Source organism: Harpia harpyja, chromosome 11, assembly GCF_026419915.1.
Source record: "Harpia harpyja isolate bHarHar1 chromosome 11, bHarHar1 primary haplotype, whole genome shotgun sequence".
NCBI lineage: Eukaryota > Metazoa > Chordata > Aves > Accipitriformes > Accipitridae > Harpia > Harpia harpyja.
In genome coordinates, this window is record NC_068950.1 from 7,945,560 (window position 1) to 7,972,665 (window position 27,106).

The 27,106-nt window shown below is 37.9% G+C and overlaps 1 protein-coding gene across 5 annotated transcripts in view; it reads right to left on the reverse strand.

Moving 5' to 3' along the window:
* DNM3 (dynamin 3) overlaps positions 1 to 27,106 on the reverse strand; it is a 193,712-nt gene that overhangs the window by 121,553 nt on the left and 45,053 nt on the right. For 3 of the 5 annotated variants that reach the window (XM_052800743.1, XM_052800739.1, XM_052800744.1), the window contains 9 exons: positions 26,398 to 26,540; positions 22,971 to 23,106; positions 21,579 to 21,646; positions 19,923 to 20,061; positions 17,912 to 17,998; positions 15,808 to 15,878; positions 12,069 to 12,117; positions 10,377 to 10,406; positions 3,502 to 3,615 (listed from right to left, as the gene is read on the reverse strand). In XM_052800743.1, coding sequence (XP_052656703.1) covers positions 3,502 to 3,615; positions 10,377 to 10,406; positions 12,069 to 12,117; positions 15,808 to 15,878; positions 17,912 to 17,998; positions 19,923 to 20,061; positions 21,579 to 21,646; positions 22,971 to 23,106; positions 26,398 to 26,540 — 837 coding nt within the window. Of the gene's footprint in view, positions 1 to 3,501; positions 3,616 to 9,144; positions 9,163 to 10,376; positions 10,407 to 12,068; positions 12,118 to 15,807; positions 15,879 to 17,911; positions 17,999 to 19,922; positions 20,062 to 21,578; positions 21,647 to 22,970; positions 23,107 to 26,397; positions 26,541 to 27,106 lie in introns of all 5 variants that reach the window. The other 2 variants (XM_052800740.1, XM_052800741.1) reach the window with 2 other exon arrangements.

Below are 27,106 nucleotides of genomic sequence, written 5' to 3' on the forward strand. Positions count from 1 at the left end.
AGGTAGGCCTTACAATACTTTAGCTAGTATTATATGGAATACTCCACGAAAGAAAACTATTTTTATTCGTGAGGTCAATGAATGTGCTAATCTTGCACTTATTTCCAACAGCCTCAAAGTGGTACACAGCATTTTCCTTGCTTGATTTTAAGCAAGTAGAAAAGCACAAAGTCACGGTACTGGTCATGCAACAAAGTCATAAACATAGCAACTGTATGCAGGATGAGAAACTAATCTAGATTAGTATTCACATAACTGATACTATAACTGCTTTACCCACGCTGTTCAAACATCAACTTGATATCTACATAATTATAAGCCTAAAAGGCATTCTTAGGCACTGATTCCCATCTCATCAGGAATAAAATCCTGTTGTATGTTTGAGCAGCAACAAAACCACGTCAAGAAACCAATCGTTTCTTTTGTAATACTGATATCACACAACAAATTTTGAAATCTTTTGCCAAAGTAACTTGCTTCAAAATGCATTCCACTGTGGATTCTTCACTTACAAAAGCTGCAGCTCACAAATAAAGGAAATAATTTACATCCTTCTAATGGCACTAGCAAGCAACCACTTGCATTCAGAGAGTGATTTTCATCTCAGAGTAAATTCCAGACTACAGAAAATGGGCTCAGCTTACACTAGAGGGGGTACACAGCCCTAGAGGTCCTAGCAAGTGCTCTAGCTTTGTCAAGTACATTGTCAGAGCTCACTGGTACACAAGCTGCTACAACATTCCTTACTCAGGGGTAGAGGTGCAGGGGGAACTCATCACTGTGGCAGGAGAACAAAGGTGAGACCTGACTTTCTGCATCTTCCCCAGCTGCAATGGAGAAGTTCTTGCTACTGTGCAAGGACTGCAGAAGTGACCAGCCCGAGCGGGAGGCACGGGGGATCTGAACTCCCTATGACCTCACAGCATGCACAGCCGCACTGAGCCCGGGCACAGTCCAGACACATAAACATGGGTATCACTTCACACATCACTGAAGACTACATATCTTACCAGGGTGGAAATACAACAGCATGCAGCCATTTCAATAATCATCTGAGAACAGGATGTGACAAATACCAAGCCAAGCTGAAAGTGAGGAGAACATTTTAAGGAGACAAAATGTAACTATAAAAATTGGAATTCAGCCAGGAGATCAAATATTTGCTTCTTTATTTTCAGAAGCCAATAGTTTTGTTTCTGAAACAAGTCACCGGTCTTTTGATTAACCTACTGGTCAAGCCATAGCTTCAACCATCTTCAGAAAGTGTCTAAAACAGAGCTTACTAATCTTTTAAGTCCTACCGAGAAATGCCCAGTAAACAAAAAAAAAAAATTCCAACGTAACTTTGTGAACTCTTTCCCAGGACAGAATAATCAAATTATACAGCAAATCTGTACTTAAGGACGAACTTCTTCCACCAGCAAAAAACATGGAATACTATGCTGTTATCTTCTCTTACTGCTCTAAGAAATTCGTGAGTGATGTCCCACATTGGCCTGAATAAACTACTGGTATTTTCATGACTCTCAAAACCCAACTGTTTGGCAATTAAGAGACATTAGTTTAAAATATGCATATGGAAATCAGACAGCGGCCATTTCCCTCCATGTACTATTCTGAGATTCCCAGGTGACTCTCCCTAGCAGACTGTCAAAACAAACGATTTATTTTTAAAGTAGCATAGCAGAAGACATTCCATACGTATTTTCAGGAATTTTTCTATTTCACACTAAACAAAGATCAGACTCAAAAAAGCAACACCAAAACTACCTAAAAAATTGCCACAGTACATCTTGGATGCACCTCCAATTGCTTGAGACAGAACATACCAAGAGGTGTTAAACTCACCACAACACTTATTTTAGTTACAGTTACCTGTACCTAATCTAAGACAAGTTCTAGCAGCTTCAAGGTACATCACAATAACCAACAGCTTCAAATTTTCAAATTCATAAAGGCATTTTTGCATTTCTTTTAAATTCATTTTTATGTCATTGCAATAAAATACTTCAAATTATATTTAAGAAATCTGAGAATAGAACTTCCCCACTTGACACTTAGTACTTGGCTCCTCCCCTCTGTCTGACATGCACTCCTTTTCCTGTTACAGTAAATACATTTGAACCCCTTTAAAACTTAAAGGGCAAGGAGCAAAATCTTCAAGATTAACCTAATCTGTCCCTCAATCTTAAGGTCTATCCCAAAATGGCTAGTGACTCAGGAAAAAAACACTACTGACCAGCACAGTTTCTACCATCAGCAGTATTACTGAAGTAACTACCTATGATAAGTACCGCGTTCTGGATTTGCAGGACTCAGCAGAGCTCTGGCTTATGTGCATGCATTGCAGGACCTCTCCCCAGTGGTTCTAGAAAATCCACTGCAGTAAAACACTAAGTTAGTTTAAACAGAATATGAATTGTCTGCACAGTCGCCATCAACCAACTCCCTGTTTTGTTGGAGTAAGCCAGTGTTTTGATTATTACTTAGAATAACATGGAAAGATTGAGTGATGGTTTAGAGCTCATTTAAAACTCTCTCTTTACCTATGCCTCTTCCATCCAATGAACTGATTCACCCTAAAAATCACTAAATTTTTGCTGAAAATATTTAACTTTAAAAAAGAAATCAGAAAATAATAGGAATTTTTTTTTAATGTAGCCCAATTTTCCTACGAAAACCAACACAAACCATAAAAAAAACACAAGGGCTTTACTGTAAAGCTGATAGTGCACATAATAATCCCATTTTAACCTTCAAAAATCAACAAGACTGGTGGAGTTTTGGGTAGAGTGTATCATTACCAACATTGTTGAAAAAAATAATTAGACCAGACGAGCTGCCTAACAACAATAAAGTGAGCAACCTGGATGTCCTGTTTATCATAGAAATGCTTTTTTTCAGTTTTCTTATTAATTACCTCAGATTTACTGATCAGCAGTGACATTTCTTAGCAAGGTGCATTTTTTGTCAAATTTGAAAATCCATACTAACCAGCTACAGAACTCTGCAGACAGGCTTTTCATCCTCGCAGAACATGAGGCCGGAGAACAATTGTTATCATTAAATAAAATGCTGTAGTAACTTTTAGAAGTAACTTTACCTAGACAATTTGTGATCAACTTACAGTAGATGTGCAAGAGCAGTCCAAACAGGCATAGGACAAGAACAAGAACATTCCAAAATAGGCTTGCTTTTTTTTTTTTTTTTTTAGACCAATGTGTGGAAGCCACAGGAAGACAGGAACAAAGTAAAACAAAAAACCAAACAAAAACACCCCACACAACACCTTTTTATGTTATCAACATTTCAACAGAAGTCTTAGAGGGTCCGCATTCTCCATGAATCAAAACCAGAAAATTTAAAGAACACAGGTAAAACCTTAAAACACTCTTTCAGTTCAAATTCTGTACAAGCTGATTTAATATTTTAAGCTGGTATCAGAAGCCTGAATAAATACTGTTTTTTTCCCCAGTAGAAAAAAAGTTCTTCATTCCTTACCTCATCATCTTTATACCAGGACAAGCTTTCTGCAGTTAGAACGAACCAGTATTCCTTGGATCCTCCTTTCATGATGCCAATATTGTTGATGGTCAGCCAGCCTTTCCGGATGACCTGTGCAGAGGTGCAGTCAGGCACAAGTTTAGTTCATTACTCCCTTGCCATAATTCTGCTGCTGCATTCATTCTTTTAAATAAAGACTTGTTTTATTTAGCAAGAGCAGGTACAGTGGCAAATTCAAGACTTTTTGCAGGTTCCTATCATTCAAGCAAAAAAACCATAACAAGTGAATATAGTGTTTTCAGTCAAAAGGCTGGAGAAAGAGAGAAGCCTAAGTATTATTGTGTTGTACTTACAACAAGTATGAGTGTATTAAGGATCATGTAAACTTGAAGATATTTATTTGCTGTATAATAACTCATTGTACAAGTCCATACAACTTTATATATGATTATTCTGTTCTAGTCTAATTGTTAAGGTCATTCATAAAGTTGGATACTAGGAAAAGCACCTAGATTCTGGCAAAGCGAGTGGCTTCTGGCACACATGGGGAATTTCCAGAAGGGGTTGAATCAAGTGACAAGGTGGAGAGGTCTTCTACAGTTAATTTGAAATTAAGATAGGAAGTGGTAAAGAGAAGTGTATGAGAGCTGTTTTCCTCTCATAAGGTAAAAGAGAAAAAGAAAAGAGGAAAAAAACCCACTAAAGGTGGCAATAAAAATCAGGGGGAAAAAGGGTAAAGCAGAACTTTATAAAATAGATACAAGCCAAAGATGAAAGAACAGTTGGGAACAGCATACCTATAAATACTAAAGCTAGGAGGCTACATCATGCAAAGAGAAAATCGGGCAAAAGAAAACTTAACAGGGATAACGTGAAGAGAGAATGGTCATGAGACCTGACTTATGGATCATACAGAAACTTTCAATTTTATTGGAACATTTATTGTTTTCCAATACATATATGAGAAAGCAAATGTTCCTTCCTATCATACTCTGAACAAGACAACAGAACTCTCCCAATCACACAGGTGCAGGGAACCTCAGCCATTCTGTTTCTCCCCACAGCAACACCCTTTACTTGCTTATGAAGTATTGAGATGGAAAGAAGTGGTCAGAGAAGCCCTTAAGAACTCCCTCAACAAGTCCCACAAGCACGAACTTGTGTGATCAAACATGAGTTTCCTTTTGCTTTTAGAGAAATATAGGAAACACTGACATTCCTCTCACAGGGCTTTACAAGACTAGTAATTCTAAAATCAACAGATAACCAGAGAAAAACATTGCTCAGTATCTATCCCGTGTCATCTACAGAAGTTTCAGAATCGGAATTCACTCCCATTCAGCATGCATGTTCACGTAAGCTCCCTGAAAAAAACAGCTTTGGTATTCCACAGAGCAAGGACTAAGTTATATCCAATAACTAAACCAAAGAAAGAGATCATAAGTTGCACCTGAAAAGCTGGTATAAATATTGGTAATGCACATAATCCAAGAGTATCAATTTCATTTGAAATAAGATGATCATGTTTCCCACTCACTACCAACCAGGCCAGCAGTGTAACAAAACCACTGAAGATCCAAAAACAGCCTACAGGTTTTCAGTCTGTAAGAAAATCACTAAGAAAGCATTGATTTGGTTCTGAAACTCAGTAAGCTATGAGAACTAGACATGAGTCCCTTAGAGAGACTGAAGGGTATAGCACGAGCAGGCTGGATGGAATAGCCTGTACCACAAAGGTTTCTGCAGAAATTTGTCAGTATTTTTAATATTCATTTTCATTGGGGGGGGGGGGGGGGGGGCGCGAGAATAATGAGTGGAGAGGGGGCATTACAGAGTACAAATAGACATGGAATACTTGTTTGAGTGCAAGTTAAAGGAAACATACTGATACAAACTTGATTACCCATCAAATCCTCATTTTATTTTATGATGTTTATTGAAGTAAACTTTTAACAGGAAACAAGCAATGCGCATACGTAGCCAGTGTACCTCAGGCAGCTGCGACAGAACGGGTTGTGGAATCAAGCTAATTTCATTTTTTTCTGCACTGAACTACACAAAAGCAAATAGAAGAAATTTTAGGAAAAATCCAGGAAATTAAGGTTCCCCAAACACTCGAACTTAGCTCTGCAACAAGGTGAGCTATATTTGTGCAGCAGACTAAATACTTCACAGCAAATGCGCAAAGGTGGTTATTCCCATGTTATAAAGAAACCGAAATAAGAGACTATGAGAGAGGATGCTGTTGAACCATGCTGTCTGCAACTGAAAATGCTGTGTTGCTCCCTATAAAGCACATATCCACATACAGGAAGCACAGGCAGCTAGGCCAGCACGCTACTGAGAACTGGTTTGGACACACATCTTAGAGTAAAAGATTTGAAGACAGATGTCACAGTGGGGATAAAGACGTGGTTTCTAGAAGCAAACCAGTAAGAAACACTGGAGTAGCATGTTCAAGAACCTTACAGGTGACGAGCACTTAAAAGGGAAGGGAAGTAGCACTCTGCTTACTCCATTCAGTGCTTTCCCTCATCATTACCCCAGGCTTTGTAGCATGTTAATAAGAGTCAAATTTTCTCAATTTGACAAGAACACATTTGTGGTAGAGGTCTCAGAACAGACCAAGCCAAGATTTTAAAATCTAAACTATACGAGCCATTTAAGAATTAATGAAGCTTTTAATAGTTCTTATGTAGGAATTACATTAGTTGCACAGCTCCAAAAGACTGTCTTGCTCCAGTCCAATGCATCTCCCCATAGATGCCTAACCATCACTGGGTGTGGACAGAAACAAGCTGACTTGCTAATACAAACATTGGTCACTGTCTTGTAAAGGAAGGAATTTGCCAGTTGTTTCCCCAGAAATCCTGTGTGCTGAGGATTAGATCCAGCTGTTATTCCCACACAACACTGCATGAAGAGTAGGGCACCAAGCTATAGCAGTATCTTGGGCATGTGTTTTTCATGTGCAAATTTCTAGACCTGCTTATCTATACCCCTCTGGGAAAACAGGGTACTGTGTTCTCTAAAATATCTTGGACACTACAACAGATCATAACTATGCAAAATGCCTGCAAGCAGTTCCAGGAGACATCAAGAGAGACAAGGTCAGCTTAGTGTGCTAAGCCTCATGTTCTTTTCATTGAATTGTTCCCGTTTCCCAGGCACATTTTGTTAACTACAAAAAGCTACACTTCCAAAATACTCAGTACCAGCGCTGGGGTCTGGGGGAGGGAGATGTCATATCAAGGTGTAAGTACAAAACAAAGTGAGATTAAGCAACATAGTTTTACTTTCCAGAGAAGCTGAATTACACCTTAGCCTCCAGCCAATTTCTCAAAAAATAACTCAAGCTATATTTTAGAAATAAGTGTCCTTCCATGGATAATAAGCAGCAAAGATTTTCAAAGAGACTTTTGAAGTTAAAAAAAACTCTGATGGGGGGCTGGTTGGTTTTTTTTAAACTGTTGTGTTAACTATGTTCTATAGTACTTCAGCTTGCAAAATGAAAGTAATGTGTTTCATTATTGTTTTCACTAGTTCATTTTCTGGTTGGTTTGGATTTAAGGGATCCATTTCAGTATTTTCTATCATATTTCTAAATGTCACTCTGTGCAAACCGGATATTAGTGACATGAGTTATGAACTTCAGGAAGGTGAAAAATATGGGCATTGCCAGAAGCTAGTGAAGACAATATTCTGACCGGTAGTTGGGCTCCATGTACAGGATGAACAAGAGATGACACAGTTCCTTCCTTCAGGTTCCTGATACCTAATCTGGATGTCTGAAAAATGAAACTTAGAGGGTACGAATGCACATGAACAGGCCAGAAGGAAGTCATTTTCTGATAGTTCAGCTGCACAAAACCCAAATCATATCTGTTGTTCTTATTCTCCACCACTTCATGGATAAACAGGAAAGCAGAATTTGACACAATAAGTACATTTTATGTATTGCTGCATTACTTACTCATTCCATTAAATCAAATAAGGTATTTGTAAATGAAATACATTAGAGAACCAGAAAGTGTTCCATTTCTTTAAGAGAAGTATTTAAAAGATGATTTCAAGATAAGTGAGAGATAAGTGAAATTGACTGGGCAGACAGAAATACAAGTGTGAAAATCATGAGACTGGCAACTTCCACAACAATAGAAGCAGCAGCATTTGTTGAGTTAACATAACTCTCTATTAAAGTTGTGTTATGTAAATCCATTGAAATAATTTTGAACACACAACACAACTCCCAGCACTACTCTATCTTCTAATCACTGTCATAACAACATGTGTTACCAAATAGTAAGCGCAGTGAGAGAATAAAAGTTGCGAAAACTACTCTGTGAGGCATCCTTACAAGCTATTGGCTCTTTGGGTTCAAATATGAAGATTCTCACACTGCAGAGGCTAAAAAGGAACAATAGATTAGAGGGGAAACCTAATACAGTATTTCACTGTAAATTGCCAAACGTCAGAGCATAAACTGATCAGACCTGTTCTGACACTGAACACAACCAAGATCTTGTGACATCGCTTCCCCCCAAAATCACTGCACAATATATTGCATAACTTAAAAATAATGACAGTGGCTTAAGTCCTAAACACTTCTACTTTAAAGAAAAATTTAATCTTTACTGAAGCAAAGTACTCAACAGTGAAAAATTGAAAAGCTTCCAAATGTAGTTAAACAACGATTGAGGTGATTAAGTCAATCATGAAGGAATCTTAACCTGAAAAATAAGTATAGTTAAAGGCCATTTAGAACAGCAATACTTCTCTAGTCTTTGATATATTGAAAATTCAACAGCAGCATGTCTCATTCAAGGGTATTTCAAAATTTAGCATCGTGTGGTTGTCCATGGGCACCACTTCTTTTACAGAAACACTGGCATTTCTTAACAGAACAGCCTTGTGATGATTTTTCATGACACCTCACTGACCATGGCACAAATTTCCATTTCCATCTACTTGCTTAAAAACATTCTGTAAACACATTTTTTTCCTGAGTCATGCAAGGTAACAGGATTTAAGTATATCTGAAGAAAGCAGCAGCAAAGTATGCTACAAAACAGGATTAAAAAGAAAAAAGAAAAAAGGGGTTACTAGGGAAAAAGTTACTTATTAGCACTATAGTTCAGGCCAACTGATGGGGTCTGAATGCTACTTGTGTCCAGAACAAGTGAATCAGATTGCTGGCATAACATCGTAAAAGAGGCAGGTCAAACAAAGCCTCCGAACCCAAACCTCCAAATCACTTGGAAAGTGACTTCAAACTCATAGTTCAGATTAAGCCCCTTCTCCAATTACAGGGGCTACTTCAAGCACAGCAGCAGATTTTGCCACAGAAGTAAAACACAAAACAGAATTTCATATAAATTATATATAATCCCCTATAATTTGAATATCGTGCATTCTTACACACAGAGTATCAATTGGGCACATGGAGCAACGACACCTTCATCTTCAAAGGTTTATCATGAAGGGGGGCTTTAAACACTAAATTTTAGTCACCAAAACAAATCTCAACACAAAATACACAGTTAAGAGTGGGTCAGCTTTCAGGAACCAGATCTTGCTAGTGTACTGTGTAGAACCAAGCGTTACACTGATTATTTCAAGCAAATTAGAAGACAGACTAACCTGTGGCTTAAAAAGAAACTTTGTGGAGTCAGGTCAAAACCTCAGGCGGTAGCAAAGAAAAGACAAACAAAAAAGGCCAAAGATTAAGTGTGAGAGGATAAATTAGTAGTAGAGGAAAAAGGAGCAAAAACATGTTAAGAGGAATTGGCATTACACTTCTTCCAAAAAAGCAATATTGCTGCGCTCATCTTATTTCTGACATACACAGAAATAGTTAATAGTGATCTGCATCATTCCAGTTCAAAGCAAGCTACAAAAAAGAAAAGCAATGGATTGCAAATGAGCATCCCACTGTTTTGGGAAAACTTAATGATCTTGATCACCCACAAGATTCGATTCAACTGCTGTTAGAATCAGTGCTGCCTAGTCCTTTTTCCTTTCTTGAACATTAGTTTAAATTTGTTTGAAATGATAACTAATATAATTAATAGTATAATGTGGCAACAAACTGGAAAAATGTGTATGTTTTCATCATAGATATTACCAAAGAATGCAGATGACACAGAGATTTACTTCTTACACCTAACCATCACCGAACCAGGAGTAACTTGTTACAAAACTAACTGCTGTTTAGACAATTAATTCTAATTAGTAATATTAAAGGCATTCACATATTTATTTACGCATGAGGTGGAAGGGTTAGAGTCTGTCCATGATATATTGATCCTCCTGGTGCTATGAAAAGAATCTAAAAAGGCTTTAAATATTTCTAAGTTTATTAATAAAACTCACTTTTTCTATCAGAAGTAATTCCTTTACATAAACAAAATACCAAGAACAGTACCTGTACCCATAAACAGCATGTTCATTTATGCAAGAGCTAATGTTTCCTTTTGGTTACCAGAAACTTATTTGCCCACCTTTCAAAAAGAGGTTTACTACGAATAGAGGCACTTAGATCAGATAAAAACTGCTTTCCAGTTATATAATAAAATAAACACCAATTAGTCATTTTAGTTTGAGAAAGTCAGTAAATTATAAAAATATTAATTTTACTCAAAATTTTCTACAAATTTTAAGTTATACTAGTTCATACTTGTAACAGCAGGTTAGTAGCAGTTAAGTGATGAACTGCAGTTATACTTCATTGAGGAAGTGTTACAGACAAGACAGTTTAACGTTAAATAGTTTAGTAGCAAGTATTCAACAAACCAATGAGTTAGAGACAAACTTTGCCCTCTGAGAAGCTAAATGAAAAAGCAACAATAAAGCTTACAGAACTTAGCTCGTACAATTTGCCTTGAAGGCGGTAGATTGGTTCCCTGAAATAGCAAATTGCAAAAATGAAGTTTTATTTCAGAAACATTTTCTCATTCTTTTCAACTCCAAACAATTAACTTACAAACATCTGTTTATTATCTTTAAAATAAAAGGTTCAGCAAAGTCCTTTATACCAAAAGTAATCAAGTTTCAACATTTAATTTAAAATGCCAAGCTTTTTCTCTACTTCTTTAGAGAGAGAACATTCACTTAATTAAAAAATCATTCATTTTATTTGTGTATTTTTGAAGAGTCAGATAATTGGTTGATTTTCCTTTTATGGGACACTCCAAAGTGATGATGGTTGTTGTGTTTGACACATGTTCCGGCACAGCTAGATAAGAAGGAAATCTCTCCTCAGAGAGGAGAGACTAGTCTTTGAAGCCATTTCAGTGTTTAGACCTTTCAACTTTTTTTCATTTTAGTCCAAACCATATATTACATCAAAAATGCCACTCATGCTGGTCAGGCTGTGGGGGACCATCACATCCAAGAAGTTAATGGATTATTTTAAATAACACCTCAAAAATAACTAGCACTTTCTTGGTGGAAGAGGTCGGATTTCTATCCCCCAAAAGATGACTAAGTTTTCAAAAAATGCTAGAATTCTGATCTACAACAGCAGAATAGGAGACTTTCTGAAATCTCAGGTTTATCACCTGAGGGATCTAAATTCAGTGTTCACATTTGAAAACCTTGACCTTTCACCTCCTGAGCACTGTTTGACCAAATTGCACATGAAAACATGAGGAAGACGTTCAATATTGGTAACTATTTATACAAAAATTCATTGTCTTATTTTGACTAGAAATTTTTATTTCCTTTTAAAGTACATACTAATTCCACAACATTTTGTTTCTGTTTAAGACTTTGCAAAACCCTTGAAGTGAGCAGAAACCCTCAAAGTTGTAGCATTTTCATTATTTTCATCCCATATAAAAAACAGGATTGATCCTGTGAAGTACTGAGCAGCCCTGGCCCACACAAAAGCAAAGAAAGAAGCAAAGCTCAGGAGCACTTAGCATCTTGCAGAATCAATCCCATATTCTTATGTGATAAAAAGAAACAAACAAGTAATTTCATTAATGAATCTCAGTGAAAATGCTAATGAATCTGAGACCATCAACCAGTTATTCTTTGTTTACTCTGAGAAAGGTCTATGGGTTAAACCACAAGAGGTACATAGTCAACATCTTTGTGAAGTCAACTCAAAGTTTTCAGAAGAGGTAAAGGCAAATCCACCTTTTCTTGCTGAATTGCCCCTTCACTGCTATTAAGCTGTGAACATGTAAGAACTAGTAAAACGACTATGACAAAGCACACACAAGCAAGTACTCACCAGCATTTTGGATTCTGAAATTCACAAAGTTGCATTTAATGACAAAATACATTGATGGGTAACATGAAAGATTCAATGCACTAAATGGCATGGGAGGGGAGACACTAACCAGCAGCGCAAGCAGTAGCAGAAATATTAAACAATAAATGATGATAACAATGAAAGTCAGGTGGCTTTGAAAAATTCAGTAAAACAAGACAATGATGACGCGTTTTATATATGTTTGAAGCAGAAAAGGTAAATGATACACTTACAACAAATAAACACAGCCAAGAGCTTGCATTAACTTGCACATGCCATTATCCATTCTCTGTTAGGTGCCTACCTGATTTCCCACTGCACTTTTGTTAACCTGACTGCTTCTTTGTTGGGCACTAAGGGAAGCAGAGGAAAAGAGTTATACTGAAGAAACTCGAACTAAGCCAGGTCCCGAGGAATAGATTTTAGCAGTAATAGCTACTTCTGATTCCAGCACAGAAAGCTAGAGTAACAAACACAGCAAAATCATTGCATATATGTGCATATTTCAACTGCTTTTTCTTACAGTGTAGGAATGACTGCTTATATTTGCCTGTGTAGGACAGAAGGGACATGCACAGCAGACAGCTCCTACTAATCACCTCCTTTGTAACAACATCCTACTTGGATTGGTAAAGGTTACTAAAAGCACAGAGAAATTATGGCTCATGTGGGTAACTTTGGTAACATTAGCTCTATAAATATTCAAGAGACAAAAAGCAAGCCATTTCTGTTATTTCGTGCAGTACAACAAAATCCTCCCCTGCTGGAGGCTCCTTAATAGCTTTGTCTTGACAGTTTGTTTTGGATATTATTCCAATATTTATATGCACTTTGAGGGTGTTAATATAACCAATGGATGAAGCCATCACAAAGCCCGTTCAAAAAGCTGGAATCATATAACAGTAGAGCATATTTGAAATTAAACCATATTTAAAATATTTTGCTCAATTCTTGAACTCTGGTAATCCCAGTTCCTGAAACAAAACACACTCCTGTCTCAAAAACATACAAGTTGCCATTAATTCTAAAAGCATTTGCATTATGTGGTGGTTTGTAAGGGTTAGGCCACAAAATTAAAATATTGCTGGAAAGAGGAAGAAAAGTGTTCAGAGAGCAGGCTTTGGCTACTCAACCACCAGAGTGGCCACTGGTAACGGGAAGCTTTGTTTGGATTGGATTATACCATTTCACCAGGCATTGATAAACTGAAGAAAAAAGCATAATTAGATCAGCTACAAACGCGGCTCTGAAAGAGTAAGAAAAAAAAGTAGTGCTTGGATCACAGCCTACGGGCCAATCCTGCAACTGTTTTGTGCACAGCTGCTGTTCCAAAGAATTGCTGAAGCACCAAACTCAACCCTGTCCCAACTCTGATCCTACCCTTCAGACCACACTCTATCAAACCAGCAGTCCACATGCTGTCCGTGAGAAGATCCACAAGGATGTTTATTCCATGTGCCTATTCACTGAGCTTAGCTCTCAATCATCCAGATCCTTTTGACCAAATAACACTGCATGTCTCTGGTGCATGATCTGAGTCACATAAGCTTTGGTTCATAAATTATGATTAAATAACATGCACACAGAAAACACAGCATTAACCCCTCACCAATTCCAATCTGTTGTTTGAGAAACACACGAGATGGCTTCAGGAAACCTAATTGCCATTCCTTTGGTTTGGTTTGGGGGTTTTGTTTTTTTATATTTTATTTTATTTTATTTTATCGCCTTAGGAAAGCTAATTAGACCACTAACATCATACTAAGAAACCCATGCCTTTTAGAAATAGCCCAGCAATTGGTCCTCTATTTACTGTTCTAAATACAAATTACTCTTTATGTAGATGGAAGCATGTAGCTATGTCTGAGTTACACCAACTAGAAACAAACCCAATCCCAAAGTTTAACCACTCGTTCTGCTAAATGAGACAAACATTAATATTCTAAGATTTCACAATTTCATAGCTATGCAAAGTTGTTCTAAATATGGGCATTCTTAAATCCTTTTCAAGTCAATTCACATTGTGCTGTACCTGCCTTAGGCCCTGCAATGCTGCAAGGTAGTTTGAAATGTCTTGTGCTTTCATTCTTACGAACAAAGTTCACAGGACTTAGACTTACAAAACACTGCAGTCACATGAGACAACTGGCTAGAAGACTCAGCAAAAGAAAGGAAACACTAGGGAATCTGGGGAATCCATAGTCCAGGATGTTTAGACACTGCAGAAGCCCATATGCCACCCAAAATTTATTTCATTTTCCAGTTCTAACATAATTGCTATAACAATAACATGATTATAGTTTAAAATGTGTATTTTATACTGTTTAGCTCATAAATTAATATATTTTACATTTTAAATTGTTCTTAGTTATCCAAGTTTTCTCTTCCAGTCGAGCATGAGTCAGCAAAGATACTTCCCTTCCCGTCAGTTTCAACCTACAGAAACACTTGCTTAAACTTACCAGTAAACTTAAGCGAAGAGCCATTTGTTATCTGCTTATACCCTGTGCACAGTGGCTGGGGATTTCTAGATCTCAACTGACAAAAGAGGAAGCAGCTTTCCCAAGAAATTGAACTTGGGCATTGCAACTCCTTGGAAAAGACACAGCAGTGAGGACCACAGACTGAACTACAGGCCTTGGCAGCATGATCCATGAGGGGGATTTTTCCAGGGAAGAAACATAATGAAGTAGCTCCAGATGTACCTGGCACTCTAGAATCCAAGACTATAAAACATGGAAGGTTCCAACTTGACACAAGGAAAAGTCTTTTCACAGTGAGGAGAGGCAAGCATTGGAACAGGCTGCATAGAGAGGCTAGAGAATCTCCAGTGTTGGAATTTTTCCAGATCTGATTGGACAAAGCCCTGAGTAACCTGGTCTGTACTCAGCATTGACCCTCCTCTGAGCAGGAGATTGGACTATGTGACTTCCCAAGGTCACAACACACACCATTAATATATATGGAGTGTTTTTAGCAGGCTTTTTCCTGTCAGAAAAGGATGAAGAGAAGTAAATAGCAGACAGGTTGTTATCTTGACCTCTAGAAGGCCAGCTACCATTCCTACAACATCCTGTCGTTTGTCAAGAGAACTGATAAAGGTATCTAGGACCTGCAAACAATTATAGAGAAAGCTGCTCAAACCAAACACAAACAGTGCCTGGCTTTGCCTCCTCCCCTCTCAGCTTACTGAACTCCATGTTTTAAAACTGTAGGGCATACTGCCAAAGATGTAGACCTTCCTTCACAGTGCTAACTAGAATAGGCCATAGTATAATACGTACTGTGGTGCCAAACTTTGTTGCCAGCATCCCACATGAATGAAACCTGTTGTGATTCCAAACACTGTTATGGCAAATATGGCATGAATATGACTGAAGGAACATTTATTCTTCAGAGTGAAGACATCTTTAATGTTTTTACCAGTGTCAAAATGTTGGTACGAAGCTCCTGAGGCACAAATTGCTGGAAGCTGAGGAAGAACATTCTGGACATTATTCTCACAGCCTTTTCAATTAAGCGAGGAGAACGTCAAACCAGGCCCTGCAGGGCATTCTGCTACTATTATTCTCTACAGCCAAACAGCAGGCACACTTACAATTCAGTGACATCCATTACTCTGAGCAAGACTGTTTCACACGGAATCACAGCTCCCAAAATATGCATTAGCAACAATGTGGAAAGACCACCGATATTATATATTTCTGTGGTCCCCAAATGGATACAGTGAGGGCATCGGCTTGCCAAAGCTGCTTCCTGAGATGCATGTGATTCCAGGCCAAGCCATAAGCTTCAGCTTCAGTGAAACCAGGTTTGTGAACGGGGATAAAGAACCTCCTACAAGTGGGACAGAGTTCAACACTGCATATGTTGAAAAAGGGATGTTTGGGACTTTGCAGCTTGCATCTTCACTTCAGGATTCACTTCACACTCACGTCACACTTCAGGACTTGTGTTTTGAACTTAGTAAAAAAAAAAAAACAAAACCAAAACAAAACAAAAAACCTGAAAGTGTGTTTATAACAAAGTCTCCATATACATACTTTGCAAAGCCAATGAAGTCTTCGTGGTTGGTGTTGATGTAAGAAACCTGGATATCAATCAGCAGCAGCACCTATTAAGGGAGACAGGAGAGCAAAACAAGGATGGGTAAGGTGGAGGAGAGAGATTGAGGAAAAGGAAGGGAGAAAAGAGCAGAACTTGTGCATTTTCTGCATTATTGAATATTGCTTTCATAACTGTTCAGGCCAAAAGCAACAATATTTTCTAAATCCCACCGCTTCTGTTTGTGTGCTTGTTTAATAAGCTAGACTACAGAAGAGCTATTCCCTCTTCCTATTTTTTTCCTGACAGACCTAATTTTTCACTATCTTGCCCCTTGTCCACTTCATTAAGATCAACGATACATTGCCAGAGAGAGTTTAATAATACATAATGTAGATTCTAGCTCTATGTTTTGCAAGTTAAGTTTTGCAAAATTCTATTTGTAGCATTCCAGCCAAGCCAGCAAGGAACCCAAACCTTAAACCTCAAATCAGGGTACCCACATTTTCTTTAGGTACTACACAAAGAAGTGATAGATAGGTAAGCTAGCCCTGGCCCAGAAAATGTAGAGTCTAGGTACTAGACAGCCATTCTGGTGTACACATCTGGATTGAGAAATGGACTAGTCAATGAAATAACAGAATGAATGGTTTGTATACTTATCACTTGCCAGTCCTTCTATAGCCCAGAGACAGAATTTGATTCAAAGATAATCTAACTCAGCAAAGAACTTGATAAGATAGAAAACTCACTCCAACCCTTGAACAGCTTCTTGAACATGCACGAGACTGCACTTTCCCCTCATCTTTTCAGACTTCCATTTATCAGCAGGGAGCAAGGAAGAAACCTATTGCTACCAAATGGTAGCATTTAATCTCTTCAAAGGGTACAGAGTTATTTCTGTACAGTTCCTCAAACACAGCATCACTCCCAAATTCTTCACAATTTCCAGAAGATATTAGGTGCCTCACTCAGAGCAAAAGATAGTGGGGATTTGGGTCTAGCTCTTACCTCTGAAAATATCCTCACTAGTGTTTTGATTTATTAATGGTAACTGCTAACAGCATAAATAATGATGTGAATATGTGACAATAACCTATTTGACCAATTCTCAGCATTTACAGAAAGCTGGTATTTTGTACTTTTTTCTTGGAAATTGCCAGGTATGTGCACACAGTGAAGAATGGAGTAATAGAAAAAAAGACTCAATTATTCTAAGTAACTTGTATCTTCTTCCAAATTTTGAAATAACTGAGTGTGCTAACTAGAACTCCCTGCAAGTACAAGCCCAGCAAATACAATTTTTCAAAAATTATTTTTAATACTACATTCACAGCACAGATTAAAGTAAAAGAAGCAGGATATGCTGCACAGCTCCCTAGTTCGCACAGGGACTAGGGAGCCAGGAGTCCAGATCAACTTAAGAGCTCTGCCTAGCCCTTCTTCCCCAAATATTTCTGTTGTCACACTCTGCACTCTCCAGACAATAATTCCTGTTTCCACTTCCAGTGCATTTTCTCACATGTAGTCTAAGCTTTGAAGTTTCCTGGATTTGGAGTGCTTAGCTGGGTGGTGAATGTTCTAAACAAGTTTCTCTGAAATTTTATTCTGTTTTTTAAACTTTTTTTAAACTTGAAGGAAAGCTTGTCATTCCCGCAAGAGTCCCAGTACAATTGCTTGTGGGCCTCATTGTAATTAGAACATGGGAGGGGTTTGTTAAAAAAAACTGAAAACAAAGTAGAAAAAAGGCTGGCTATTTCTGTGTGCATTTGTTTAATCATCAATCAATTTCCCACAAACAGCTGTTGTGGCACAGCTAAGACGATGGCACACTGTGGCACAGGAACAAGCCAACGCTACTTTAAGCCACCAATCCTGATTTTGAAAGACCAGATTAGGATTTTCTGTAACAATTCTAGACTCCTCTGTCAAAGCTCAATGGTAGAGGAACAATTTCTCTGTCCCTCTAAAATATACAGCCAGCTAAAAAAAAAAAAAAAATTAAAAAAAAAAAATCTTTCATTGACTTACTGTACTTTGTACGTAAGAACTTTCTTCCTTCACGCACTTCCCCAAACTGTTAGATCTCCTATTTATTCTTACCTGATCCTTGGTCTTCTCTTCTCTTTCACGAATGTAGCCGGCAACAATTCTTTCTGTTTCCTCACACAACCTTGGATATGTTGCCAACTGAAAAGCAAAATTAACAGAAATTTACACCTGCAGGGTGGCTTCAGTAGAATACAAACAGGGGAGCCTCCAGCTTTCCTCTTTGGAAGAAGGCAATTATTATAAATGCTTGGGCTAAAAGTTAACTACACTACAAAGCAAGCCTTACTTGCTGTTAGTGGTCATTTTCCAGAGAAACTGGAAAGACTTAAACCTTTGGATTGTTTCTGTGCTTTTGCTCCATGGGACATTGAAGAAAAGACATTTTGGACATGTGAACCACAGTTTATCAGCCTTGGGCTGAGGTTTCTCCATGCCTCTCTCTTCTACTGTGCCTAATTCCAGAGTGGCACTTTAAATTTCCAAGTTTCTTGTTCTTTGAAGGCTCCACCTTGTGGCAACATCTTTACATCTCAATAACAATACTTAAAAATGTAAACAGCAAAACACAACAGTAAATTCGGCCAATAGCACCGGGAAAAGAATCTGCACAGTTAATTCAAGTGACATATCTTCTGAACTTTGACAAAAGTGAAAAAACCTGGAAACTCAGCTCAAAATATTGCAGTGAATCTACTTCTCCATGATTTTTGTCAAAAAGATTGTCACCCTTTCCTGTTTTAAGAAATGGCTCCTTTACCTGCTCATTGGTACAAAATAATTGCATTATTCAGAAAAACGCAAAGGATGTGACAGGATATTTCTCAACAACTTCAGCATACCTGTGCTCACACCCCAGAGCTGCTCCTGTACTTGCTACTGTTAGTGTACCCTGCACTCTGAGACGGTGGGACAGATGAACAGAAGGTGAGATAATAAAAGTAGCCAGTTAGCTAAGAAGTCTGCCAGAGTCAATGGGTTCTTCTAGAATATCACAGAGTAATGGGAGAAAAGAGAATTGAAAATCAGCAACTGTTAGCTGTCAATGCTCCAGACAAGTGAGTCACAGTATTTACAGATGACAACTTTCCTATGAAGGTGAAAAGTGTGGGGGAAAAAAGCTTCATATTAGTATTATCTGACATGCTTTCTTAGCCATAGCTGGGGGGAGTGAAGTTTGAGGTTTCATTCTAAGAGTATACACCAACCCCAGCACACACTTCAGGAAAACCATTCCCAAATACACATAGTAATACTACATTTTGCTTTGATTAATGTATTTCTTAATTTATTACACTCGCAGGATCTTGAGTTAAAAGTTTAATTGATGCACACAACTTTCACATCAGGAAGTTCAATGCTCAGCAGTTCTTTCCACTTAAACGTTCAACATTTCTGTGCAGCAAGCTCATTCATCAACACTAATGCAAGGACTTGCAAGTACAAGGGAGGTGAAGTCTTCCTAGCTTTCCACTTCTAACTTCTTGACAGCTGGAGATCAGACATTTTGGCATTGTGTATGAAAAAAGCACAGGAGAAGTTGTGGACCCATTACATTGCAAAGAACTGTGGTGCTACCCAGTGAAGTTTCTACATAGAAAGGGCATTTTTCTCTCCTTGATAGATGTCTCTGAACACGTGAGGCCTTTGCTCTAGAAAAGTTTCACTGTTTCTTCCTCTTTTTAGCGTTGGAAAAGAAAACTTTAAAGTACAAATTTTTTTGCTGATTTGTACATCCATGGAATTGCTGCCTACGTTACATTTTCAGTACCAATGAAAACACGGTTTTAAAGAGGAAACTGGGGGCCACTCTTGACTCAAAAAAACCTCCAATCACAAGGTGTATATGTATTTTCAAAACACAGGAATCAAAAATGAACATTTCCAGCATTACATTGTTTTGAGAGTTTTTGCAGAAGTTCTAATTACTTTACAGAGTCTTACTCTGTACATCAAGTGACTAGATGAGAAATCACTTTTAATACCATAAAATGCAAGACAGGCTTTATATTATCTACTATACCATTACATTATACTTACATTACCAGATCTATTCGCAAATTACCTTTTTAGTGCACTTCTTGACAGTGTTGATTAACTCTTGCATCACCAGATCCACACTTTTTAAGCAAGGTCCTTTCAGCTTGACTATCTGTTTTTTAACAATGGCTTCAAACGCCATATCTGGAGTAAACAAACCTGTTCTGTGGACATAAAAGAGTATGTAAGACAGTAATGAAAACATCCTGCAAGGAAGATTTTTTTACTGAATTGCTCATATCTTCACTTTCAGAGGCCTACAGCTGAGTAATAACAATCCGTACACAAACAGGCTTCCACAGAACTAAATTTGCTCCTTTCTCTAAAAAACAGTGTCATTGTGAATAAGAATATAAAACTAGAAACATGCCCTACTACTTGAAGATGACTGCGAGAACTCTAAGGAGTACTGATATAATGCAGTAAAGCCTCTTCAACAGTGCATCAAACCTTAGAGAAGGGATGAATGGCAGCTGCAGCACTCCATGCATGATCACTTGCACAGCAAACCTGTAAGAATCCTATAGCTCCACTTTCCACTCACAACAGGAAATGTGGTTCTGCTACTCAGAGTCCTATATGGTGAATTTCACAGTTGGTCATTGCAGTGTATACGAACCTATATAACAGATACCTTACAGAACCAGTTCTAAACAAATAGGCCTTACTTCTCTTTCAAACACTGCTTGCAAAGGTCTATCTTGGCAGATAAATTATATAAAAAAGCAAACTATAAAAACATGCCCCAAACTATCAGTTCACTACCATAAATTGCTCATCAAGACCTTTCCACCAATAAAGCCAGAAAAGTTCAAATAGTGCACCACGACTACTAGAGTCAACCATTTGAGAATTTACTATACAAGTAATGCAAAGAACATTTTCCAGAACACTAACAACAACAAAGCTTGTAAGCAATGCTTTCGAAAGATATTACATACTCACAAGTGGGTAGGAGGAGGGGAAAAAAGAAAACAAAACCAAAAAACCAACACCAAAACAAAACCAAACAAACAAGCAAACAAAAAAACCCAAACCCACAAAAGAAGAACACAAGCTTTTTGGAATCTGTTCTATTGTCAAAAGAACAAAGAATTGGTATGCATCTGATAAAGTGTCCCTCCAAAATAGACTGATCATTCCAAAGTGAGATAATTAGGTCATTCCAAACCAAAATACCAAATACCTCCTCTTCCCAAACCTAATAATGTACTGCAGACATATCCACAAAGTGAAACCTTAGCCAACTCAGTTGTAAATCAGTCATTTCAAGAAACAGTTGAGAATAAAGGGGAGTAAGATAATGCAAGGAGTCAGCCGCAACACAAGCTGAAAGGTTTTTTCCATATCAAGGCACAAGCTTTCCCTCTAAAACTTATGACTTCTCAGGAATATAGGCTTAACAGAACTGCAGACACTACCAGAAAAAAGTCATTGATTTTCTCTGTAAAATAATTTTCCAGCATTTCCAGGTAAATTAAACCTCTTTGGGCAAACCAACTGTTTGGCCCAAAATAGCTACCTGAAAAACAGAAGCGTAAAGGAGTGGAAGAAAAAAAGTCAGCTGCTGGGAGCAGTGTGTTGGTAACATAGCCCAGCAGTCAATAGCCAGCGTGTTCAGAGGTTAAAAAGAGCACACCCTCTATAATGTGACTGGGCTTGGAAAGATGGGAATACTTGCCTGATACCATGTATGTTCTTGATGGCATAACTTATTTCTCTCCGCAGTTCCTTTTCATTGAATTCCATCTAGAGGAACAAAACCATACGAGATCATACATGGGGAAGCTTTTAATAAAACAGAAAATACTACCTCTCCCAACATAACTGGAAGACAGACAAAACACTCATTTCTAATTACACTAACCAAAGCATAAGTATTTTAAAACATTTTAACACAAAGGCTACAGGCAGCAGTAAGGATTGTTGAAAATGATGCACCCTTCCATTCCAGATATACCAACAGCTGGAACAATTTTGCAGAGGTGATAGAGTAAGCCAGAAACCGGATTTGGAAGATGCAACTTTTTTTTTTTAAGCCTGGTTTCCTAAAGTGGTGCAACTTCTGTGATTATGGTCTGTTTAACCTCTCCTTCCCATTCTACTGTTTTTCAACCAAATTTAAGAGAGGTTTCAGTTATGAAGTTATAAAGCTTTTCTTTAAGTTTCTTGAAAGCCAGCTAGCTAGAAGAGAAGTCAGTGTTGTCACAAATGAAAGGATCGTTACCTAAGCCCAACTGTCATCTGTTCTGTTGGACTGCTAGTTGACCCACCACTTTTAAACCTTGGAACCAGCCACAACACTGTCTGGTTCTTACCCAACTAAAAGTTGGGGGATGTCAAGGCAGTTGAACATAAAACAGGGGGAAAGGAAGCTTAAGAAAAGTGTAAAAGAACAGGGACTAGAGATACAGTAGAGTTCATGGTGAGGGGAAGCTGAAGTCACTGCAGTGGAAGAAAAATCAAAGAATATGAAACACAAATTCATAGGAAACCAGGTTTCATTAGTTCACACCCCACTGTTTATTCTGTTACCCAAAGGATGGGTAAGCCAGAAGAGATGTATCAAGAGAAGAAATGTTATCTCGAAACACCAAATTTGCTTCTGCTCCACCTCCCACTACAAAAGTGTAGGACTGAAAGATGGCTTTGGTTTAATGCACTGAATACAGGAGGTAGAAAACACAGAAAATGGCTATTTTCCATAACTCAAATTATAATAAGTACTAGCTACTTGAACACAACAACTTAAATTTAGTAACTGTAGTTGTTTGCCTGTCCCATATAACCAGAAAGAAGACACTATTTGTGGTAAAACAATAAAAAAGCATGGAAAATAGTAAGAACTGGAACTAAAATTATATTCTAATTCCTATATTTCAGAATTCCTTGCAGGTCTCTGTATCCAAAACTAGAAATGAAGCCAAATGTCTCAATTATAACTTCATGTAATTTCTTCCACAGTTAAGAGCATGTTCTTCCAAACAGACCTTATCTTGGATTTACTACTATCAGTATGAACGTAAGAATATGTAAATAAAACACAAAGCACACCAACAAGATGGATAAATACCTTCACTAGTTCAAAAGGGAAACGTTCATGGAAAATACGATTGATTTTGGCACCTCCTGAAAGTTCTAGTGTATCAACCTGATCTCCTGATCCTTCGATTCTTTTTTCAAAGTCCACTGAAAACTGTTGTACCATCCTAAATTTCAAACAGGCGGAGGGAAAAAAACCAAACACAACCATTTAAGCATGTCAACTACCAACTCTTACTTCAGTACTATGTGACTACTAGTACCTATTAAAACATGTTTAGGAATTGACAAAAGTATCTATAACAACAATTCATTCAGCTAAGCTGCCAATCCACAAAATCCATACCTACACACACCCCTACACCCCTTCTCTCTCGCAGCACATACCTCAGTATATTTTTTTCATTCTTCATAAATGTTTTTTTTTTTCAAATACTGTTTGTTAAACTGTATATTAAAGTCAGCTACAAATACAGCAGTGTACCAGGCTACATTTGTGTTTTATCAATGATCACAAAATTGTAAATGCTACCATTATTTATTACATAAATTTTTAATTATTTTTTTTTAGAAGAAAAAGTGACAGCAGTCTTTTTAGTAGGATAAGCAAGTAAAAGTCACGACCTTTAAGTTATAATACTTACTGTATTTGAATAGAAAGGCACATCCATATTTAGATGCTGTTACAGAAACTGCAGAGCTCAACAGGGCAGACCACCACAAGCAAAAATCTCCAATCTTACGGCAAAACGTACCATTTGTGGAGAGCTTACTTCCCCACAATGACCCTTTGATCTTTCTGATTATCTTTCAAAAAGATACAGTCCAATAGCATGATGTGAATCAAGCCACTAAGCTGATGCAGTGCTGGAAAATTTGGAAGAGATTGCTAAGGAACTTACTTTCCCATGCTAAAAAAGCTAGCCCAAGAAGCAGTACTAACATGTCCATGTGGCAGCTGTCAGTACCACAAGCTCCAGCTTGCTTGGTTGTGCTTAGACTTCGGCAGCAGGAACATTTAGAGGAACACACATGAGAATTCCTCCAGTTATGGAAGATTCATGGATAGCTCAATTTTATTTTATTTTTTTTAAGTATGTACAGGCATTTGGTCATAAAATTTGAAATCATGGATTCTGCCGAAAAGTAACATTGCATATCAACTGTACATAAACCTCAGATACCTATATGGCCAGGTTAACAGAATTATAGAAATAGTCTAACTGTAGGGCCCCATACTCAGTTTTTGAAGAGGATTGCAGAAACTTAAGATCATCTTATGGTGAGGCAGATTTTTTTTTCTTATATGCCTTATGGAACTTGCTCTCAGGAATCAGAGAAAAGGGTTCTAGTTATGTTACTTTCCACACCCCAAAAGAAAAAGGGAAAGTGAGGAGAATTTTTACTGACAAAAGAAGTTAATTTCTCCCATAGCGCCTACTTATAATGAATGAATTAGAAAAAACTATGCAGAGAAGTATCAAGAATTGAATGGAATTAAATTCTTTTTCCTTTAGAACTTGTTACAATAATAGAACAAGCATGAGATACCAGCAACACCTAACAATTCATAACACTTCATAAATGTGTTTCTAGCAGTTAAGTCACCAAATATACAGAGTGAAAAAAACCACCTGTGTTATACTGTCATGGAAGAGTCAAAGGTGATATCCCTCTGTTTTTGCAACCAAACCATCTGAAGTAAAGTCATGAGGGACAGACTTAAGTCTACTCTTCTGGACACAGTTGTTACAAAAACAAGGAATCAATCAGTGTTCAGCTGGCTCAAGAAAGCCTCTCTACAGTTCAGGTGACCACTTTCCCTTCTGAATTCCAGACTTCTAGCTAGAGAATGAATCCTGTCCAAAACTTATGCATTTTCACAATCCAGTGCTATTATCATCTATCCTGGAGAACCAAGAAGGCTGAAAACCTTTGAAATCAGTCAGAGTAGGAATGTCACAACGGTCATATAAGAGAGAAGAGCTAGGTACATTTTATATCTCTTTTTCTTCCTTTAGATGCTTCCTCTTCTAAGAGGTAAATTTTAATCACATATGAACACAGAAGTGGCTGCAGAGGGCAACAATTGGGGGAAAAAAAAAAGAGAGAGAGAAAGAGAAAATGGCAGACGTTTCAGGTGAAAAGGTACACAATACTGAGTATCAAGCATCCCTGGAAACAGACCAAGTAAGGAAGCTGTATGAAGCAAAGCAGCGGGTGCTAACTGGGCTTCAGTTCCCAATGTCAGCATTGCCCTTTTTCCTTAGTGCTAAAACCACAATAAAGAAAGGACTCTGATTCCACTTCCACTTGATTCATAGTCAGATGAACAGTCATCTCTGTTCCATCACTTTACAATAGTTTATCAAAGTCTCGTCAGATGGACAGATTTTGTGGATGAGATCCAAACTGGACAGTGACTTCAGCACTGAAAAAATTTTCTTCTAGTTCGTAACTTATAATAATGTAGGGCCAGGAATCGTTGCAATTCCTCCGACAAACAACAACAGTATTCAATCCATGACTTCTTGAGCCCAAAAGGGTCAACATCTGCCAGGTCAGTTTTAACACAAGCACAGGCGGCAGGCACATCACATCACCTATTTTGCTGCTAGTTGTCAGATGCGTGCTCGGAGAGGAAAACCACAAGAAAGAGGTTTTCATCCACTCCAATATACTATCACTTGAACATAAGAATGGCTGCACTACAGCGGAACGAAAGCCATATCATGACAGTCACCAACAGTAAGTGCCTAGGAGAACAGAGCAAGCATACAGTAGTATTTCTCCAGAATATTCTCTTGGCCTCAATAAATTGCTGTTCATGGATTCCATACAGCAGGAATTTGTCCTTCTACTTACTAACCTTAAATGTCTTCCTCATCCCAAGAATCTGCCTAGCTGCTTTCTGAAAGCACATGAATTTTTAGTATCAGCTCCTGCAGCAAAGAGGTCTGTGGCTTAGGTACACATCACATGAAGGACTACATCTATGATTAATTTTGATCTTGCCATCTTCAAGTTCTTTCGGATAGCCAAGATTTTATATTGGAAAAAGAGGCATTCTCTGTTCTCCTTTCAGACTCCTCATCTTACAGACTTCTAACACAATCTCCTGACTTGCTCGAGGTCATCTTTTTGGCAGGCTGAAGAATGTGTCTATACAATCAGAAGCAGTTTCTTACCTTTGATCATCTATGTTGCCCATCTTTGTACCTTTTCCTGTTCTGCTTTCTCTCTTTTCTAGAATTACTAAAATTAATTTAGGGAAAACTATGCTGAAATTGTAGAGTAAATAAAGTGTTCTGGAGCATCAAGCACAGAATTCTTTGGACTTTGCACACAGAATCCTTAACCGTATCTTAATCTTTAAATTTAAACCCATTAGAAAGAAAAAAAAAAAGTGAAACAAACCTATACAAAGTGGAAAAGCAGACAAAAGACTAGACACTCACTGCAACAGGGCTTTCGTTTTTCTGGTTGGATCTTCTGGTCTGAAGTTTTTGTATACCTCTACTTCATGTTCTATGGAAAGCAGCTGGCTCTGGAGTTTGCTTCTGAAGGCTGGCAGGGTATCCCGAATATGATTGGTAAGTTGCTAAAAAGCAAATAAAAGTCCTTTTATACTGTTAATAAAGATGAAAGCAAGAGCACAACCATTTCCTTCTGACTGCCAAGCATATCGGCCATGACCTGTGCTAGTTTACCAGTGTAGTTCCTTTTGATCTTTGAAACAATGGAGACTGTTAAAGAACAACACAATATCCCTTTTGCATACACATTTTAAGGAGGCTTGAAAAATTCCTTCGTCCTCTCACTCACTGAGCCCTGTTACTACATACTTGTTTAGTTACACATGAAAAAGTTACACACTTTACATATGTAATTTGAAATGACCTCTCATCACTCAGCACTGATGCCACCACTCCCATTTTGCTGGTTTTCTAAGGGTGTTTCCCAGTTCCCTATATACTTGTTCAGCATGACGACTCCTTTACTTTACAGCCACAAGGCAATGTGGGACAAGGAAGAGATTCTCAGCATCCACAGCCCATTGAGAACGGAGATGGAGGTAAGTGTAGACATACAGATTACCTGCTTGACACTCCCCCACCATCCGGAAAAATCACCTCCATGTGACTTCTGCTCCCTTGTACAAAGCAT